The following is a 21,291-nucleotide window of genomic DNA, read 5'->3' on the forward strand; positions in this document are numbered from 1 at the left end:
GAATTTTGAAATATTTTTCTTAGGGCCTAAAGAGATGAGTGATAACATTAAATTATTTTTTGCAACTTATTTTCCACTCCTGCCTGTTTAAGGGTTAAGCACAGGACTGGGCTCATCGCGTTCCTGTTTTGCTGCTGGTGAATGTTAGGTAGCTAAGTGCAGATTTCTAATTGTTTGCTTGGCAGCATGTTTTTTTTTGGTTTTTTAAGTTTCCAGTTATTTTGGATCCATATTGACAGGCATATACTGTATAACTCAATATTGTAACTTTAAATGGTTTGGGTTGTTTTTCAAACACTGTCATTCTCTTATGTAGCCTATGCTTTCCTTACCTTTAACATATTAATGTGATCCTGTGATAATCTCATTTTCTGTATATCATCTGTTGCTTTGTCCCCCCACCCCCCTCCCCACACACACACACACACACACACACACACACACACCACACACACACACACACACACACACACACACACACACACACACACACACACACACACACACACACACACACACACACACACACACACACACACACACACACACACACACACACACACACACACACACCATAGTCTTACAAGTGTAAATTAACAAAGAAATGTTTGGTTTATATTTTGTGTTCTTACCAACAAATTAAAAATAAAAGAGGCGGTCATTCTGTTATTTCATCTATTTAATAGAAGAGCAGTTACATAACAGCCTATGTGGTCTAGTTGAGCTTGAACTAAGGGTCATTTTATATCAACAATATTTAATCCAACAATTCCATTGACATCTAAGGGAAACCTATTATGTAAGGCTTTTATATGCGTTTATACACAAGAAATTTGACCTCTGTGTTTAATCCATCTACGAGTAGTGAGCTCTCTTACTAACAGGTGCAGTGGGCAGCCACAGACAGCAGCACCCATGGAGCAGTTCCTAATAAGTAACACCATGGAGAAAAGGCCTGACATTTGAAAGGCAGCTGTAAATGTTGAATGACTTTCCACACCAGACACAATCGCTGATTAACTGTGACTCTTGTTTTCAGGCACCCCTCCTCATCAGCAGCATCTTATCTTTGCTGGAAAGCAGCTCGAGGATGGACAGACCCTGTAGGACCACAATATCATGAAGGGTAGGTTAACTAATATTACTATATTGTTTATGAGACACAACTGTTGCTACAGCCTTTTAATTTTTTACTGTAATGTATCATGATTATTTAGCTATTTTCCTCCTCCATCAGAGTCCACCCTCCACCTTGTCCTTCGCCTGAGAGGGGGCATCATTGAGCCATCCATGAGACAGCTGGCTCAGAAGTACAACTGTGACAAGATGGTCTGCCACAAGTATGTACACAAAGCTATCAACAACACTTTGTGCACTGAAGTAGTCTTCTGTCCTCTGTCAGTTTGAGGACATTTTATCTTGAACTTTTCTTTTGCATAACAGTGAGTTATGACAGAGCATGCAGTTCATGTTCATGGTAATTGTACTGAAACACAATATTCGTAAATTTAGGTCAGTCTTGTGAATTTCTGTGCTTATTTTAAAGCAGATGTAAGCGATATTTTTGTGTTTAATATAAGTCTTAAATAGTTATATCTTTGAACAGCAATCACTTACATAGAGTGTTTGGACCGAAACACGGGTCTCTCAGTCACTCTGCTCTGCTCTGAGCCGAGGAGAAAACTTTTCTCGTATCCTACAAGTTTTATCCAATGAGGAGAGAGAACGGCATGAAGGGCTGTGTGTCCATCCAAGGGATGCGCCTGAATGTGGTGACGTAGGGACGAGGATCAATAGATCCATGACGAGGGCGGGGGCTGCTAACTCCATCGGCTGACAAGACGTTATGGTGCGTTCAAGGCAACTCGTAACTCGTGTTTTTCCGACCTGTGAAGTCGTACCAGTTCGATCTGGTACGAGTTCACGGGTCGGAAGTTACGAGTGGCCGTTATAGTGACTTTCACAGGTAAAACAGGTCGGAAAAACACGAGTGGGTTGCCTGGAACGCTACAAAGTCGTAAGTCGTGACTTGAAGCTGTAATTTACGGTTTCAAAAGCCTGCCTGGAACGCAGCATTAGCCAAAACGACCGGATCGCTTACTTCTGCTTTAATGATTAAAGAACATGAAAGAGGGGGTTGGAAAACTACTGCTTGAAGAAAATGGCACCATTATAGGTTGGTTGATAGAGTCCAAATAGTTTGAATCTAATAGATCTAATGTAATAAAACTATAATTTGATGCTAGTGTGGTGTATTTATACACAAAGGTAAAAGTTGATGGCATGGCTGACAGTAGTTGCTGTGAACGAGAATATGATGCTGTATAACTTTGATCCAACACTCCTTTCCCACTTATGTCAGGTGCTACGCTCGCTTGCATCCACGCGCCGTCAACTGCCGCAAGAAGAAGTGTGGACACACCAGCAACATCAGGCCCAAGAAGAAGCTGAAGTAGAAAGCTGGAACAGTGATCAAGTGTTGTTGTGAAATCACTTTGACAAACAAGAGTGTCAGCAGTTAGTTTTTTTAACATTATGGCAATTAATATAATGGCAGACGTGACATTCATTAACCTTATGGTCCACACACACACAACAGAGTAAGTGACTGTATTCTTTGCTTTTATTTCCAAACTGTCATGACAACAACTTTAGGTTTGAGACACAGAGCTGGCATGACTTTCCACAATCATCCTTAAAATAGAACAGTAAGGCTTGAAAAAATTAATACAAACACAGCAGTTTAGACCCCATTAAACAATACAGTGGTGGTGATAGAAAGACTCAGTGAAGTAGACACTCTGGTTTTCTTTTTCTTTTTTTCTCCATACGGCACAGCCACACTCTCATGGCCTCGGCTGTACAGCACTGTCCACAGCTAAAGGTAACGTGCTCAAAAAAATGAAGGCAGAAAATGTCACTTAAAGTTCCTTGAATGCATCACACCAATCAGAGCGACATTTACATGTGGAGCTATCATAAATAAGTTGCTGAGTTAGTGCCGTGTGAAGAGATGAAGCACAGGGTGATCATTTAGACTGGGCCGCTCAGTTAAACTTATCTGTAAGACTAAGTGATGGCTTTTATTTCTTATGGTTACTCATTAATTACTGTAGCATTATTGATTCATGTATCATTCCGAAAACACTTATTTATCCTAATTTTAATTGTGTAATATCTACAAACACGGACTTAAGAAGTACTGTAACTTACTTTAGACTTAAGGCTCCCTAAAACGAGCTTAGATGAGGGTGAGTTAATAGACAAGCTGCTGAAAGACCTTATCAACGACTCTGCTCAGAACATTTGATCTTTGGTGTCAATATTCAGATCTACTCTTTAAATTCAAGTTGTGTGTCCATGCTGCCCCCTAATATCAAACACTATTAGCATACTGGTTTTTTTTTTTTAACATGTCATTGTTGTCATACTCCTGTGGCAAAACACGACGTCGTGTCACTCTGTACCCCACTCCACTCTTGTTTTTTTTTACAACATAATAGCTGCTAGATGATGCATGGGTCACTACAAGACCATACACAAATTTTTCTCTGCAGAAATCCAACTTTATTGATTGCTAATGTAACGGATGTGCACTCACTCCACCCATAAAAGACGTGCTAACCAACCCACCATGTGGTCGTCAACCTCTTGGCGAAGAGGTTAGCATCGTCGCCTCCGGTGCGGGAGGTTGTGGGATCGAATCCCACCTAGGGCAGGCCATGAGAAACACAACGCAGAGGGCCAGATATGACATCGGCTACACTAATTCAGTAATAATTAGACCTATGCAAGTTGTTAAGTAGGCAAATCTCTTAAAGGTGATTTTGTCTTGTGCGCTCTTTTGTTTTCTGAGTATAACTTTTCTTTCTCATTTTGTTGTAGAAATGTTTAAATATCACCAGTCAGTTGAAAAAAACAAGGCCTCTTATCATTCATATTGACACTGCATTGCTTTTTTTTTTTTTTTTTAATACAAAAGTCATACTTATGAAAAACTACAAGCACCAGTTCTGGATATTAAATGTCTAGCACTGTTAAGCACTTACCTTAAAGTTGGTTTATTGCATTGAATGTTACCCTTGAAAGCAACATGAAGCGTTACATTAGATTGGACAAGCAATACCATGTAGTATATGCTGCTGCTTATAGGCCAACACCTACAGTATGATGTTGAGTACAGCACAGCCTCTGCTGCAACACAGACATGGAGTACCCTTCCTGCAGCCGAGGTGGTTCTTGTGCTTGAGGGGGACAGGGACCAGCCAGCGCCATCTTGTTTTGTTTACCGCCTGCTGCCATGGCTACAACAAACTCAGCCCTGTCCCCTGATCCAGCTCTCTCATGGATTGTGTGTGTGTGTTTTTTTTCTTCCCCCTTCTTACTTGTCGATAAGCTTGACCAGGCTCTGGCGAAGGTCATTAAGGTCAAAGATCTTGATGTCCAGAATTTCGATTGCCCTCTGGATCTCATTGTCCATGCGATCCCGTTCCTCCAGAGAGTTACTCAGGTTCTGCTCCGTGTTCTGGATTCGCCGCTCCAAGTCTGAATTACGCATCTCCATCTCCTGCAGAGAAAGAGGACAACAGGGAAGTTTTAAAAACAACCCATTATTTAACTACTACTCCACAAATACATACAGAATTTATGAAAGCATACCACAATGCTGCTATAATCAAACTCCTACCCGTAATCTGTGCATAGCCTCATCCCTGTCGTGCTCCATTTCATGGTACTCTGCTTTCTTGCTTTGCAAAATGTGGATCTCCTGGAAAAGAATAAAAAGGCCCATGTGAGTTCAGGGACACCTGTAACGAACATGGTAGTTTTCCTCCTCCAACATCAGCTGATGAGAAAATGGAAAACTGAAGCACCAACCTCATCTTTGGCCTTCAGCAGGGCCTCCAGCTCCTCCAGAGACTGGGTAAGCTCATCCTTCAGCAGATCACTGGGGCCGTGGCCTCCATGGGCCTCCAGATCAGCCACCTTACAACACACACGTAGACGTTTTGTCACTCTCAGATCCACCACAGAATTCACTGGTCTTAAAGGATTTAGGCCTAGATGACGGAGGCTCACCTGGTAGGACTCGTACCACATGAACCTGGTCCTTACCACAGCAGCCTCGGCCCTTTGCTGCATGTCATCCCCTCTATTATCTCCCTAACTTTCCTGCCTATCCCTCAGTGTTGCATTTAGAATAAAAGCAAAATGCCCAAAAATGAGGCGTAGATGACATTAACATAACCTTTTCAGTTATTCCCAGAGTGGCACTCCAGACCCTACAGTGGGATATTTTGCTCAATTTTAATGTAATTTGTGATTTTTTTCCACTTCTATTTTGCTCTTGGGTTTGTTACTTGCCTGCCTGCTTTGATATTTCCTTGATAAATGCTTTTATTTTAAAGGCATTTAATTTTTTGAAAAAGTGCTACATAAATCTACTATTCTATTTCAAATAAATGTAGATGGTATAAAGGCCAAATGGAACCTGCCTCTCTTTTAATTTTTCACTTAGTCAGTGTTAAATTTTATGTAGTCAATTAGTCATTTACAATTTTGGAATCTATAATGGATTTACTAGCACGTTATAAAAACATTGTGCTGTATTGCTGTAATTCTTCGAAGCCTTTAAAAAGAAGTATCAGTGATTTTATAGTCTACACACAAAACAGGAAACACATATTACCTGGACAAGACTAGACATATGACATGTCAATTTTCCACAGGATGTAGTTTTTTTTGTGAGAATTTTCAGCATGACATACATTAAATTTTATCTGGTTTTTCTCCAGTGTCATCTGGGCCCCATGAATCAGAGACAAACAAAAGGACTCCTGTAAAAATGCCCCTCTGTCTGACAGAGAGGGGCTGGATTATTTTAAACCATGTATGGTTTACACTAGAAAGAAGAAGACGAAGAAAAAAAAAAAAGGAGAACCGAGTAGATGCCAGCTCCCTCTGGTGATTTTTCATTTTTTCCTAACTGGGGCATTGAAAGTAGGATATTGCTGTCCTATAAACCCCTCTCCGTCTCACACCACCCCAGAGACGTGAACCATTTTCAGCCACCTGGTCCCCTTCCTCTGATATAGCGAACAAGAACTTGGGCTGAAGGAAACAGGGTCCTCACTCCCATGAATTCATTTGGAGCAAAATGGTTAAAACAGACGATTGCTGGAGCATTCAATAGCAAGGATCGATACTGAAAAGCCAGGCTATAATGGAAAAGGATCAAGGTATTAAAACGTTGAATCGGCGAGGTTTGTAATTGCCAGCCTGAGGTGAGGTCATTCCTTGAGGAATCAGCTACCAGCAAAAGTGAAAATACCTTTTATTGATACATTTTTTTTTTTTGGGGGGGGGGGGGGCATCTGCATCCACTGGAACCTGAAAGGTAATTCAAGTGTAAAACCCCCCTGAGGCTCAGTGAACGTACACCCAACTCCCTTGTGGCCAAATGTGACATTGCTGTGTGCATACAGCAGTGAACCTGTTCAACCAGCAGAGAACACCCTGATTAAAGCTTTGCAGGGGAAATGCCTGCAGCTCGAGTCAGTCAGAGAATGATGAAGTGTGTTTCCCGCCTCACTGCCTCGTTCCTTCTTTCTCTCGATACTTCATAAACCAAGCGGTTTAACTGTGTGAAAGCGACGGACGGGCCAATCAAAAACCTGCACGACCTTTCTCTGCAGAGAACTGTCATTACAGAGTGAGTCCCGTCAGCTTCACTTTGCTCTTGTTTGAGGGAGGATTTTCTTCTGTGATAATCTGAGAGTCTGTTCTCGTCACGAAACCTCACTCCTCCAGCATTGATAATTGGGTGCGACCTTAACCATCAGCTTCAGCCCTGCAGGTGCAATGAACAAGGACTTGGCTGCACATGAAGGCCAAAGGACTTCAGGAGCCACAGGAGGGAACAACTACTTTTCAGTGTTTGACTCAATAATACATGAATTGCTTTTTTGGCCCAATTTAGTTTCTCATTAACAAACTGTGCTTGAACTGATCCTTTTCTTCAGGCTCCTCTGGAACTAGAAACACTGCGCTGAGGCCTATGTTTCTAAAAAGCTTTGATCCATCCATCGAACGTCCCTCAACCCAAACCGCTTCTCCTGCTCTGGGTCCACAGCCTGGAGCCTATCCCAGCATGCACTGGGGGAGGCAGGGTATAGTTTCTTGGGTGTAGGCATACAGAACCTATGAGAACGTTAAAAGTTTGCAATTTACCTTTTGACAATGGAAACATACCTGACTGGGGTCTACTGATGCTGATCAATTTAATATTTATCAACCAAAATTGTTAATGCAATAGTCATTGATTTGTAAATGTGATACTCAGTTACTAACCTTAAAAGGGACAACGAGGAGTTTGTATTTGGTTATAAAAACGTCTCATATTAATGTGGATGAATCTATGCTACCCTCATTTGTTAATGGGTCCATTTTCGATAAATATATCGCTTTGTCTTTATTGTTATTTTGTTATTATTATTAGTGGTCGGCTCGCCCAGCATTTCCTACTTTCTGTTTCGCGGACACTGCCCGGCAGGTCATGGGAATAACGCTGCTGAATCGTTGTTTATGGTCGGAACTACGACGGTATCTGATCGTCTTTGAACCTCCGACTTTCATTCTTGTTTTGAAAAACATTCTTTTCGCTTTCGTCCGTCTTCCGCCGGTCCAAGAATTTCACCGTGCGTGCGGAGGCTCATGCGAAATGTAGTGTGAAAACACTTCGCTTTCCAAAACTCTTAACCATTGAGTTCATCAAACTGACTCCCTAGACTGAGCATCCATGTACCGGTAGTTATTTAAAAAAAGAGCAAAACTAATTCAAGATACAAAACAAGATGTATTCAATTACTTTCAGTTCGATGATTTACTCTCTAGGATTTGTCTTTTAAAGCAGAAGTAAGCGATCCGGTCGTTTTGGCTAATGCTGCGTTCCAGGCAGGCTTTTGAAACCGTAAATTACAGCTTCAAGTCACAACTTACGACTTTGTAGCGTTCCAGGCAACCCACTCGTGTTTTTCCGACCTGTTTTACCTGTGAAAGTCACTACAACGGCCACTCGTAACTTCCGACCCGTGAACTCGTACCAGATCGAACTGGTACCACTTCACAGGTCTGAAAAACACGAGTTACGGGTTGCCTTGAACGCACCATAACGTCTTGTCAGCCGATGGAGTTAGCAGCCCCCACCCTCGTCATGGATCTATTGGTCCTCGTCCCTATGTCACCACATTCAGGCGCATCCCTTGGCTGCACACACACAGCCCTTCATGCCGTTCTCTCTCCTCATTGGATAAAACTTGTAGGATACGAGAAAAGTTTTCTCCTCGGCTCAGAGCAGAGCAGAGTGACTGAGAGACCCGTGTTTCGGTCCAAACACTCTATGTAAGTGATTGCTGTCGGAAGATAGAACTATTTAAGACTTATATTAACACAAAAATATTGCTTACTTCTGCTTTAAATAAACACAGGGATATTAGTCTATATAGTGTTTAGGAGACGGCTGATATGAAGTTCTGGTGGTGATTTTTCCATTTCAGTAAATATTTTGGATAAAAGGCTAATTCAGTGACCTGGGTGAACATACAGTACTTAGACAGAACATCCTGAATGTGCCCTCGGTGCCTAAGTGCCAGGCTGAATAAGGTAAAGGCCCACCTGATCTCGCAGCCTCTCCGTCTCCTCCTGATAGGCCACCAGCTGTTTCTTCCACTGTTCCACATTAGCATTAGCCTCGTGCAAAGCTGCCACCAGCTTGGAGTTGCTGTCCTGCAGGGTGAAGAGCTCAGCTTCCAGGTTCATCTCACAAATAGACCTGAAAACACAAACAACAAACTGTAAACCAGTGGTACATACGACTGCATTATAAATAAAACACTGTGAACATTAGTCATATGATAACATGACTTATGTGGTACATTACCATTATACATGACATGAAGCAACATGGACGAGGAGTCATGAAAGTGTTGAGTGTGAATCTGAACATTTTCTACAGTAATAGGGTAGAAATAGGGTAGAATAGGGTAGAAAGCTACCGTTTTCACTTTTGATTTTATGGAAATAGAGAGAGACATAGGGAGGCTGGGGAAATAGAGAGAGATGACATGCAGCCAAGGGCCATGGGTTGGCCACTGTGGTTAGGACTGGGTGTAAGTGCTATGCAGTGTGTCCTGTAGACCAAGAACCTGAAGCCAGGACATTTTCAGCTGCTACAGTCTGACAGACATGTTAACACACCATACACTAACACATCCCCCGTCCTATTCATGCTTTTTAGAGAAGTGTTCTTTTTGACAGTTGTATTTTATTTTGTACATTTAACAAGTTTGTTTCTATGTTTATTCCTCTCTCATAAGTCTGATTTAAAGATGTGCAGTCTGTGGCTCTGACTTATCTATGAAATAATCTCTTACATGCTAGAAATTATCGCAAATTCATCATAGAACAATGCAAAAACATGCAACCCTCATCTTGAAGTTGAAATACATGGAAACACTCAACAACTCAAAGCCTCTAGTTTTCTAACTAGGCTCTTAGTAGGGTCTGAAAAAGTCAAATAGATAGAGCTCTGTTAGCTGATGTCACAATGTGATAAATAATTTTCCAGGACAACTTATGCTTTTCCAGGATATTTGACTTTTTTCCTAATTTTTCATGTGTTTTCCAGGTTTTCCAGGATGGGAACCCTGTGAACCAACATGTTTCAACATGTTTTATGAACACCCATCTCCATTTAATTACAAACAATAATAGACTTTGGATAAAGTCCATTAGGTGGAGTCCTAAGTGACTGTAACACACCTAGTTAACCAGGTTTTCATTCCAGATGGCACAGATTGATTTCACCGATTACAGTTTCTTCACTTGGAATGAAAACGTCATCTTATAAACATCTTGTCTATATCCATGGCATGTAGGGCCCTCCGAGTTTACTGTTAAACACGTAGGAAACACAGCACATACTATGGCTTGTTGCATAAGAGCAAAAGTTTCCTGCTGCCAAAACTTAACGACACGATGAAACACTGCAGGCCTGTTTAACACAAGCACCAGGCCACTGGAGCAGCTTTGGAGGCTGCTCAGACAAGAGCAGCCCAGGGGGAGGCTCTACTTACCGGTTCTGTTACAGAGCAAAGTTAGGCTCATTAAAATACCCAAACAAGACCAAACAGAGTAACCCTGCAAGGCTGACTATTAAAGGTGATCTTTATCAGAGGACACAACACTAATTTTGAGTGCTGACATGTCTTTAAAGGGATACTTCACCCAAAATCGATAATTCGCCAATTTTCTACTCACCGTCATGGCTAAGGAAGGGTTTGGAGAACTTTTGGAGGCAACAAAAACACTTTTGGAGTTCCGGGGGGGTCCGGCTGGCAACGGATTTTCATATAATGGCGGCGGATAGTGCTTTTGAATCGTCCAAAACACACACTATGAAACATCCAACAAGTGTCCTGAAGCCACGACATGAAAAAGTTGTTTGGAAAAAATGTATTTTATCTCTGTTTTTAGCCTTGTTGTAGTAGTAGCTCCCAGTGGCTCTGTTGATGTTTGTGCACATGTGCGAGATTTGCCGGGAGACGTTTTTCCATGTTTACATCATACATCCAATGGTTTACAACGACGAACGAACATCTCGCAGCAAATCTCACGCATGCGCACAAACATCAATAGAGCCACAAGGCTAAAAACAGAGATCACGTTTTTTTTTATGTCGCGGCTTCAGGACACTTGGGTCAGTATGGAGGTATTTGGAGGAGGATGTTACATAGTGTGTGTTTTGGACGATTCAAAAGTGAACTCTATCCGCCGCCATTATATGAAAATCCGTTACCAGCCCGACCCTCCCTGGAACTCCAAAAGCGTTTTGATGACTCTGAAAGGTCTCCAAACCCTTCCTTGGCATGACGGTGAATAGAAAATTGGTGAATTATCGATTTTGGATGAAGTATCCCTTTAACTAAGCTGATCACTAAATCTAAGATATTTGTGCTTTATAGCAGCATCTACTGTACACGTTTCCTAAAACTGCATGAGACATACGTAAGAGATCTACAGATCAATGTTGATTTCAATCATTTGTAGTAAAGACCAGCCACTCTCCATCTCTGATCCTTTGCCTCTACATCTCCAAAGCTTGAGGTGGTCACATGGCAACAGTTTACCATGGTAACCATTCAGAGGCAGCTTTCTGTTGTAATAACTGAACTGTAGGATGGAAAAAGCATTGTGTGTGTGGCTCAAAGGACTGAGTGAATGGATGTTTATTACTAGCCTCAGTTGATGCTATGTCTGAGTCATTTCTTCATGTCCTCTGCAACTTAAACAAACGGAGCCATCAGCCACACCGCTGCGGAGGTGGGAGTCAAAGGTAACGCATTACCTGCTCCAATGTGATCAGTTGTATTGATCACATGAAATGTGCAACAACCTCAAAAATGTGTTCCTCTGTGTCAATAGTGTATATTTTTCAAATAGTGTGAATATTGGCACCATCATAAGGGGATTAACTAATAATTAAAAATAAATAAATAAATCACATAATGTGGTAGATGTGCAAAAAGTCTTCAATTATTTCTCTGACTCAAGAGCGATTTACAGTATATCATCTGAACAATGGGATTCAGAGTTTATAAATGTCAACACCATGACATTTAAGCTTCATTTTGAAAAGTCACGTGTGCCATCAGCCTTCTCGTCTTGCTCACACGAAAAAATGTATTTTCCAGAATATTGGCCTATACTCTTTTTAAGATACTACACTCTGATAAACTAATAGTGATATATCACACATTAAACCACAGCTTCATCTGACACAGACCGTTCCCTGGAGCTCTCAGCGACATCAGGAGTTTGCTCAGATGTCAGAGATGGTTATCACCTCAGGTCAGGTGACAGCAACTCAACCATCTCCATGACAACTCCAAGGTAGCAACTCCATCCACTGATGAAAGCCATGAGGTGAATGTTCATGAGCAATGGATGAAGCAATAACAGTTTACATATGAAAGGTTGAACCTCTTGTTTCTAATCAAGAAATTGGACTCACATCAGAAGAAGTTTGTCGTCTCTTTGGTTTCTATTCTCTGTGTGTGTGTGAGTGTGTGTGTGTGTGTGTGTGTGTGTGTGTGTGTGTGTGTGTGTGTGTGTGTGTGTGTAACTCAGTTACCCTTCAGAGAGCATCTTTTTAATACGCTCCTTCTCAGAAGACAGGGTGATGTCCGCGCTTTGACTGCGGAACAGCTTGTCCTCCGGTCCATTCACACACATCACAGGTGGAGACTGGAGTTCATCCGAGAGGTCCTGAGAAACACATCAGTAAATGTACTCTCCCAATAAGGCACACGCACACGCACACACACACACGCACACACACACACACAAAAAGAAAAAAATACTTTTCTTGTGTATTTGCACACTGATTGTATTTTTTGTGCTTAAAATCACTTCCAGAGACTCTTTCTAAAAACAATAATGAAAGACTCACCTGTGAGAACTAGAGGGTAAATCCATCAGGTAGAAAAACAGACAAAGAAACAGTTTAGCACAAAGCACACACACCGTACGTAATGACAGAGAATACCACAGTCGGAGTCACACTGCACTTGGCTGTATGACCAGTTATGCGACACACTGCCACTTAGCAGGAATCAAGTACAATTAATTGACGTAGCTGGCAATTTTCTGGAGCTTTGGCTTCTCCAATGTGTTCATTAAATCGATAAAGATGCGGAGTGAGGGACATCACTTGGAATGTGTTCAGCTGTAGAATTAAAAGGAAACGGGCATGTTCCTCATGACCAAGCAGATGTGACTGATGGGTAATTATTCTCTATTGATCAAAAGAGCCCTGGGCTGATTACATTTTCATCATTACAGTGTTTGAGATGGAGGCTCAGTGGCAGTGGGTGTAGAAAATGCGGCTGAGGTGCTCTGCTGAGCAGCACGGGATAATTTTACCACCGTCCTAGTTTTGCTCACTTTCTCTTCCCTCCGAGACAAGTGACCCAGCTCATCTTTCTTTTGCTTTTCTTTTCTTTTCCCTCCGTCCCACCTTTGATTCAATCACAGCGGCCCCGTCTAACAGCTGAACTGCAGCGAAGTAACACAGGTACGTTCATCTGACCTTGACCTGCGCTCACAATGCAAAAAATAAAAAGCACGGCTGGATGTTTAGACTCTCCGCCTGACACCTGCAGTGTCGTGCTCTACTTTCATGTTTATGTTTGTTTGCTGAAAGAGCAGAGCTCACCTGAGGAGCAGCGATGCTCAGCGCCGTGTTGGCCAGTTCTTTATCCTGCGACTTTTCTCGAGCCAGACGAGCTGCATCTTTCACCTCCTTAAATTTTTCGGAGAACTTCACAAAAACAAAACAAAACAGGGGAACAAGTGATAAACTGTTTTACAACTTTGACTGTAGGGCTGAGTGAAAAAGTTTCAGCGCCTTAAAGGGATAGTAGCATTTTTTTTAAAGTGGGGTTGTATGATCTACAAATAGCCCCTAAGTGCTTTAATTGCAGTAGAAGACTCTCTGCACTCCTCCCGTTAGCAACACCAGCCCATAGCCCTGCCCAGAGATTTACAACATACAGTGTTGTGAATGGACCCAAAGAAACGGCCTATTTTCGCGGCCTAAAAGAGGTTTTACCTGAAAAAAAAATACACAGTTCCATTGTTCACTATAATATAATTTTTTCCAGCCCTTCAAAGTGCAGGAAAAACGCAGTTTTTATTTGGACCTAACCAACTGCTGATCGGCGGGCGCTAACCCTGGGCCGGAGGGATATGTGAGTTGGTTAGGTCCAAATAAAAACTGCATTTTTCCTGCACTTTGAGGGGGCTTGAAAAAATTATATTATAGCGAACAATGGAACTGTGTATTTTTTTTTCACATAAAACCTCTTTTAGGCCGCGAAAATAGGTCGTTTCTTTGGGTCCATTCACAACAATGTATGTTGTAAATCTCTGGGCAGGGCTATGGGCTGGCGTTGCTAACGGGAGGAGTGCAGAGAGTCTGCTACTGAAATTAAAGTACTTAAGGGCTATTTGTAGATCATACAACCCCACTTTAAAAAAAAATGCTACTATCCCTTTAACTTCTGCTGACTTCGTCATCTTATTATTTACCTGATGCAGCTGTTGCTCTGTGGCAAAACCCAGACCGTAGACAGTGTTGGCCCTGCTGTCTGCCCACTGACCAAACTTCTGGGACGTCTTGGTGAATGTCATACTGGGTGTAACGGTGCAGTTGATAATTGCCTGCAGATACAGAGACCAATCAATCAATTAATCAATCAATCAATCAGACTTTATTTATAGAGCACTTTTGTGCTTTACACCATAAAAGCAGGCAAAACAAAGCAAAAATAAAACAGAATGGATCATCCCATTAGATGAGGGTCCACAGAGCAGAGAATTCTGGGAGTTCAGCAGCAGAAACAAAGTTATCATGGGAGTGAGAGGCTCAGTGAAAAGTGACAGTTATGTGTCTTTTTTTTCTTCTTTTTTGTTAAAAGCTGTGTAGTCAGGAGAGGGTCTCTTTTATTCTTTAATTATCTTATAGGTGCAAAGGTTATGACTAAATAGAAAATATTCTTGTTTCTGACAGACATGTTTCTATTTTACACCTGATTTTAGTTCCGGTTAAAATCCTATCTTTAGATCATCGTTTTACAGCATAATTTTACCCCATCAATACAGAGATAACTTTATGTTTCACCTGCTGGAAAACTGAGGAACACAAGAAAACATCTGAAGTTCCTGTGACATTTATGCAGCATTAATTCTCCACTGGTATCACTTGCTATCAGCTCGTTCTCCTCTGAGACATGTTTGCTCTTTTTAAAAGCGACTGTTTCGAACATGATCGCAAAACCAGAGCTCCGCCAACATCACCACCTCTTATTGTTCAAAGTGAAGGCAGAGGCAAATTTCAATTATATTTCTGCCACAGAGATTGGCAGCGGTAAAGTTACACAAACACGGTAAATCCACCAGGTTCATCACCTCATTCTCAGGGAGGTGACTGAAGCCACCTCGTTCCCCCTGAGCACACAAGGAAAAAAAACATTAGAACAGACCTATTTATAAACCTTTTTGCGTCATCTCCAGCGTTACAATAACGGGACTGAGTTAAAATCCTGGCCTTATGGGGCACAGGCAGCTTGGGAGGAAGCTTTTTCCTCCTTTTTCTCGTCCGACCAATGATTACATGAACCCTGCAGTCGGCGTTTCTACGGTTTGACATAACATGTTGGACGGTGGCGACAGCAGTGAAGATTATTCTGGAGGCAGACACCAGTCCTGGCAGGATTGGGCTGCTGAACAACCAACTGCCACCCCGCACTGCCTTCTGGGAGGCAGAAATGTGGGTCAGACCAGAGGTGCTAAGAAGAGATCAGATAGACCGCACCACCGCCACCCCCCTTCACTCCAGTGCTTGATGTGGCCTCTTCCTCGTAATCTAAATCCACAGGCCTGCCACAAAGATGCTTGGGCTGCTGATTTGTTTTCATTTTGGTTTTGTTTGTTGCACATTTCTTAGCCTCATAGAGTAAAGTCACGGTGAAGCTGCTGTTTTTCTGGCTTTGTTACAAACACTGAAAAAGCCAAGGCCACCAGCTTCAATGGGAATCAATCAGAGTAACACTATTTCAAGAAAACTACAAAAAATATATACATCATTTTACATTATGCCTGGTAACCAAACTGTGGAACTATATGTCTTGTTAATTTAAAAACTTTGGCCACTTTCCTCTGTCTCACCTTGGTCCCGCCCACGCTGATGATGCGGTAGACATTACGGTTGGAGTCGTAGAAGAAGGACACGGTGACAGCATGCTTGCTGGCAGGGATCCAGTTCCTCTTGGTGGCAGGATCGATCTGGAAAACATGGGCCCGCGCACTGAAGATCGGCTGCTCCCTGGAGGAGGAAACACAGGGATGACGATGATGATGGGATGTGGTGTCAAAGTTCAATTACCTCCACAGACATCAGGCCCGTCAACCACGGTTTAGGAGTAACTGAATGTAAAGTGGTTGAGAAGGAAGTTTTAAAATCGTCAAAACAAAACAAAAATCTTGGACAAAATTTTTTTTTTCATGAGCTGAGCACTTGGCCATTAAAAATATCTTCCATTAAACCCATACAATCCTGCTCTTTTTTTTTTTTTTGCTCAAAATGGAAATCCTTGGTTATTTTCATCATGAGACATCTCTGTCAGTCTCTCTGCCATCCGGGGACAGATGCTGGAATCATCCTTTGGCTCGCTCCTCCACTTTTTCCTGCGTCATTCACCAGTCGCCATACAGGGCTGTGACTTAACTGGCAAATGATGTTGACTAAAACGCTCTGAACCGTCTCCAGAGTGGTTCACCCTCCACCCTCTGCTCTGCTCCTGGCAGTGTTTGCAGAGATGTATCCTGGATACGAGGTAAATACATCAAAGCAACAAAGTCACTGGTGCTGGGAGGAGGTTCTTCAGCCGCCGTCATGTGGTATGAAGGGCAAGACTGTTAAAGGTCTCTCTCTCTTCTCCTCTTCAGCTGGGGTCAGTCAAGTCAGAACATTTACAGCACTGGAAATTCCCACACTTTTTATATAAAATAAAGCAGCAGAGTACATGTGACCTAATAGCGCTTAAAAGTTAGGTCAGTTTAAGTATTCAATCGAATTTTACTGCTCAAACTATAAACTCATTATGGTGCTTGATGAAAAGTCAAGTTGTTCCTGTTTACTTGAACATCAATGTGTTTATGACATTTCACAATTCATCACAGAGTTTTCACTCAAAACAGCAAACATGAAACTTGTGACATCCATCCAGGGCCGTTGCTAGGAATTCTGGGCCCCTTGAAAGAATACTAAAGTGGGCCCCCAACTTTTCCACTTTTTTTTTTCTTAGGCTACGTATTATCATTTTTTATTTAGCCTACTTTGTCTATGGATATTCTCATTCATCCAGGTCGTGTTTTTTTTTCTGGGCAAATTGAATCGTAGGCAACTGGACTTGTATTTGTCCGGGAAGACGTTTCGCCTCTTATCCAAGGGGCTTCATCAGTTTGTACGCAATGCAACGCAATGCAACGCAACGCAAAAAAAAAAAAAATCAGTCATAAAAGATTAGACTACTGGGCGCTGGGCCCCTAGAATTATCATCACCTTTCTCCCCTATACAACGGCCCTGCATCCATCCATTCATCTATTGTCTAATACCGCTTACCCATGCAGGGTCACAGGGGGCTGGAGACAATCCCAGCTGACATAAGGCGAGGGTGGGGCACACCCTGGACAGGTTACCAGTCTATCACAAGGCAGATTTATTTAACAGCCTCACAAACTCCCACCCACGGGGAAATTTTAGAGTCATCGGTCAACCTAATGTGCACATCTGTGGCCTGTGGGAGGAGGATGGAGAACCCATAGAGAGACACAGGGAGAACTTCGAAAGCGCCCAGGTCCAGTGGTAACAGTACTATGCTAACCACTGTAGCATTGAGCCGTCTGTCCCTAGATGAAAAGTCAGGAGATTACACAGGTTTACCTTCCAGACTGACACCATGGATAACTGGACCAATTGTCATGGCAACCCATTCAACATCACTGTCCCTATAGCCACACCTCTAGCACAATGAATGACGGCTTCTACATACAACAACTCAAATAAAAAAAAACACCTCATTCCATCAAGCTGCTCATGAAGGCCACGTCATGTTCAGTATTTTTGACATATGCAAGTAGGCTACTAATTGTTCCGTTTGTTCCAACTGTTTTTTTCCTCTCTTTTTCAGGAAAATATATGATTAAACATTTGACAACAGAAAAAAAAAACATCAAAACAGAGAAGCTGGCAGACAGGACTCAGTATTGCACTGTAGATCCGACTGTATGGCAAACAACGAACTGAGTTGTTCACTGTGCAGGCTGTCTTTCTGAAGCGTCTTCAGATTGAGGCAGATTATTAACTCAATCCTGATGGGCATCAACACACAGATAACACAAACATTGATTAGACTCTTAAGGATCGTAATATCAGGGCATGGTGCCGCTGCTCTTCACTCATATCTTTCCTGCTCGTCTCCATCTCATCTAAATGTTGCACAAAAAGCCTAATTAAAATATGAAATTGTAAAAAACCAGGACACTTGGTCTTCTATGCTGTATTGTAAATTGCTGTTGCTGTTCCCAGTAGAACTGTGTGATTTTGGCCAGTCACTGCACATTTATATCTGACCCCATTAGTGACACACAAATCTAGTATTGGTCTCTGTTAGTCTTCTCGCCGTAGGAGATCATGACAAAAAAGAAACCGCTAACGTTATGTGGATGAGTGTGCTCAGTGTTTTGTGGACTGCCTGTGGAGATGTTGATACGAACAGTGGCATTTCGACGGCTCTCCAGTCTGATAATAACCTGCGCTATAAGTCCTCTCATCTCGCAGTAATCCCCCCTGTTGTCAGTGGATCTGCTGCTTAGTTTCCACAAACCCTGACACACTGCTCTGAGGTCTGACTGTATGAGATACTAAGATGAAGCTGGGAGTGATGTGTGCTCTTTCTAGTGATGAACTGTCATCGTGGAAGAATTCGATGTAATTGTTCTGATTGTAAGTAGCTGCTTACTGCCCCCCTGTCCTCATCTTTCAGACTCCATACCCCCAGCTTATCAGGTAGATTTTTTGCCAGATATTTGACATCTCAAGTTGATCTCAGGATACACTAACAAATATTTGTAAAGAATGAGTACTGTTCATATGCAAACTAAACTTAACTGACCATGCATAAAATTGGTGGTATGTCCCTTAAACTGCAGAAAAAAAGCACCTCTATGAACTCATCCTACCCCAAAGTCCTCCATTGCTCAGCTCTTAAAAGGAGTATGCAACACAACCAGTGATATATTCATAGATTCATGTTTTACTCCAAACTTGAATCTTTCTTGTCAAAGCATGGCACCTACATTTACCCACAATGCAACTTCACTGCAAACAGTTACTGTAGGTCAGAGAGTCTGGTATTTTATGCTAGTAGAGGATAATGTAGCTTGATGCCACTAGCGCCACACACAGTGATGAGGAGCAGAAGTGAAAGGCATCTGATGGGTTTACAAAACGAAACTGTATCAAACTAATAGTCTTACAAAAGTCTGACGCTGACTCAAGTCACTTAAGGCACTTGAAGACTTGATGCAGCTAAAAAAGCAAGCACAAAAGGCTTAAAAAGGCAAGCACCAGCAGATGCACTTAAGTTATGTAATAAATGAGTGTTTCAAGAGAAAACACACTAGAAATCCCTGAGAATATAACATATAATCATGTACGCCTGTATTTTAATATTAATATATATATTTTAGGATTATCAAAGTCAAAAATATCTCAGAAAAAAAGGAGAAAAGTCAAGCAATTTCCCTAAAGGGCTAAATTTGAAATAATTTCTTACAAAATAACAAATCTTCATATTGAGCATCGGCATTAGATTCATATTCTGAATGAATAGTTTGAGCTCTGTTTATAATGGAGGTTGTATACTTTTATTTAGCACTATGTCACTGAGGCCAGGCCAACACTCACATGTTTGTTACAGCCCATGAGGAGCAGTGGAAAGGTCCCACACTCAATTATAAAGTTGTCCTGTTACCATCATGCACTGACCTTGCCTGAGGTTTGGTGCCTGTTCTCTCCTGCTGAATATCTGGCATCTCATGGCGTCCACCTGAGAAACATGCACTACTTCACCTACCCCTGAACACAGGAATCAAACCTGCAACACACCTACTGGAGGTACAAAACATAGCATGTGCTCGTGTTTTTTTGCAGTCAATCGCTTCTTCGGGAACTTCAGCGGCTCGACCTTCATCCTCAGCAGATGGATGTGGCCTACAGGGCTTAATGGGGGTGCCTAAGTATAACAAAGCCTCATAGTGATTGGACAGAGGTCGGGGGGCTGCACTTCAGGATGAAAGACCCCACTAATGCCTACAACAATCCACAATATCCTCAATCTGCTTTACTGAGTTTCTCCTGTCACCCTCTGATCTGATCTAAATCTTTTATACGCAGCTGTTCAACATTAGAGGGACAGATTTCCAAATGAATAAAAGCAAAGCTCAGTTATTTCTCTCAGTCTGTACCACACCTCCAGTCCCTGCTCGCGCTGGAAGAAAAGAAGTGGCTGCTTGCAACTGTGTAGTCTCTAAATAATCCACCTAACAGACAGCAGCGCCACAATATCTGATTTCAGTGAGCAGCCAACACAACTGGCTGTGGCAGTTCACAGCTGTCCTACTACAGATTAATACCCCCATGCCATAAGTGCCTCAAAACCAAATGATGACAACAAACTTGACTATAGTGCTACTAGGCACAGTTCCCAAATCAGCAGAAAGAAATGAACAGCTTTTTTATTATTTATAACTCCAATAAAAGCTTCATTAACACAGTGATTACTATGAATTATGGTTCAAATAAGATGAAGACCCACAGATTTGATGATAGATCAGATTCATCAAGTCTGAAATGAACCTGCTGAATCTGTGTTAATACAAGGGTGAAAAAAGAAACCAGAGCACTGCTCCAGATGTGCTGCAGCATTAAAAAAAAAAACCCATCAGCGCACGGATGCTGCTGTGTAACACAAGTTCCCTTGCTCTGTGCTGCCTGCAACTTCACTAAAAATGGAACTTTATTTATGTGTGGTTGGCATCCCAAGGTCACAAGTAGCTACAGGAAATAAGAGGTTTTGTTTGCTCAATAATAAATAAATAAAACAACAAAGCAAAACTGCAGAGGCAACATGTCCTTACCTTTCTCTGTGGTGAGGAAACATCTTATAAGGTGACTGAGACTTCTTTTCTGGAGAAACGAGACAGTTGAAGCATTAACCAAACAACTCTTTAGGACAAATTAAAGCATTTTATACATTCCATTGAAAGAGTTTGTTCCACAAACAAACTCAGGACCAGCCAACTCTGAATTTTCTCATTAAGACTAATTGAATGTAACCCAGCAACACTTACCCCATTTCCATGTAAACCCTTATCGAGTCTTGTTCTCGGGCAGTAGTAATTGCTCCCTCTCCCTCTCTCTGCCTGTCCCGGTCCCTCTCCTCTCCTCTTTCTCTCCCTCTGAACCACCAGATGCTGAGACTCCTGCTGTATTCTCCAGGGGGGGCAGGTTTTTTACTGCAAGGCGCCAAACACAGCCTGCTGCAACCTGCAAAGTGTCAGCACCGTCCTGTCCTGGTCAACCAGTGGTGGTGGTGGTGGGGGGAGGT

At 42.1% G+C, this 21,291-nt stretch overlaps 1 protein-coding gene and 1 pseudogene across 4 annotated transcripts; one reads left to right on the plus strand and one right to left on the minus strand.

The window, feature by feature from the left end:
- The first annotated feature begins 915 nt into the window (after positions 1-915).
- On the plus strand, positions 916-2,506 carry LOC146970662 (ubiquitin-ribosomal protein eL40 fusion protein-like; annotated as a pseudogene). The gene is made up of 4 exons (XR_015038116.1): positions 916-934; positions 1,040-1,126; positions 1,238-1,340; positions 2,363-2,506. The product of XR_015038116.1 is annotated as a ubiquitin-ribosomal protein eL40 fusion protein-like (transcript).
- Positions 2,507-3,919: 1,413 nt separating this feature from the next.
- Positions 3,920-21,064, minus strand: LOC146970663 (homer protein homolog 3). 3 transcript variants are annotated; one of them, XM_085804172.1, is made up of 10 exons: positions 21,035-21,064; positions 20,822-20,870; positions 15,787-15,943; positions 14,149-14,280; positions 13,274-13,378; positions 12,191-12,303; positions 8,674-8,830; positions 4,879-4,986; positions 4,688-4,768; positions 3,920-4,567 (listed from the first exon to the last, which is right to left on the minus strand). In XM_085804172.1, the coding sequence occupies exons 2-10, from the start codon at positions 20,842-20,844 to the stop codon at positions 4,382-4,384; spliced, it is 1,062 nt and encodes a 353-aa protein (XP_085660298.1). In that variant the 5' UTR covers positions 20,845-20,870; positions 21,035-21,064; the 3' UTR covers positions 3,920-4,381. The 3 variants fall into 3 exon arrangements, with proteins under 3 accessions (XP_085660298.1, XP_085660297.1, XP_085660296.1); XM_085804171.1 differs by having other exon boundaries at positions 12,191-12,324; XM_085804170.1 differs by having other exon boundaries at positions 12,191-12,321; positions 13,262-13,378.
- Positions 21,065-21,291: the final 227 nt, after the last annotated feature.

Source organism: Trachurus japonicus, chromosome 17, assembly GCF_045865225.1.
Source record: "Trachurus japonicus isolate A0001 chromosome 17, Traja_1.0".
NCBI classification, from domain to species: Eukaryota; Metazoa; Chordata; class Actinopteri; order Carangiformes; family Carangidae; genus Trachurus; species Trachurus japonicus.

Excerpts from the sequence above, each read along its gene's own strand:
- LOC146970663 (XM_085804170.1), bottom strand. The coding sequence starts at position 20,844 with ATGTTTCCTCACCACAGAGAAAG. Across the intron at positions 12,322-13,261 it reads CTCCTCAGGTGAGCTCTGCT|CTCTCGGATGAACTCCAGTC; the intron begins CTTTCAGCAAAC and ends GTTTCTCAGGAC. Across the intron at positions 4,769-4,878 it reads TGCTGAAGGCCAAAGATGAG|GAGATCCACATTTTGCAAAG; the intron begins GTTGGTGCTTCA and ends ATTCTTTTCCAG.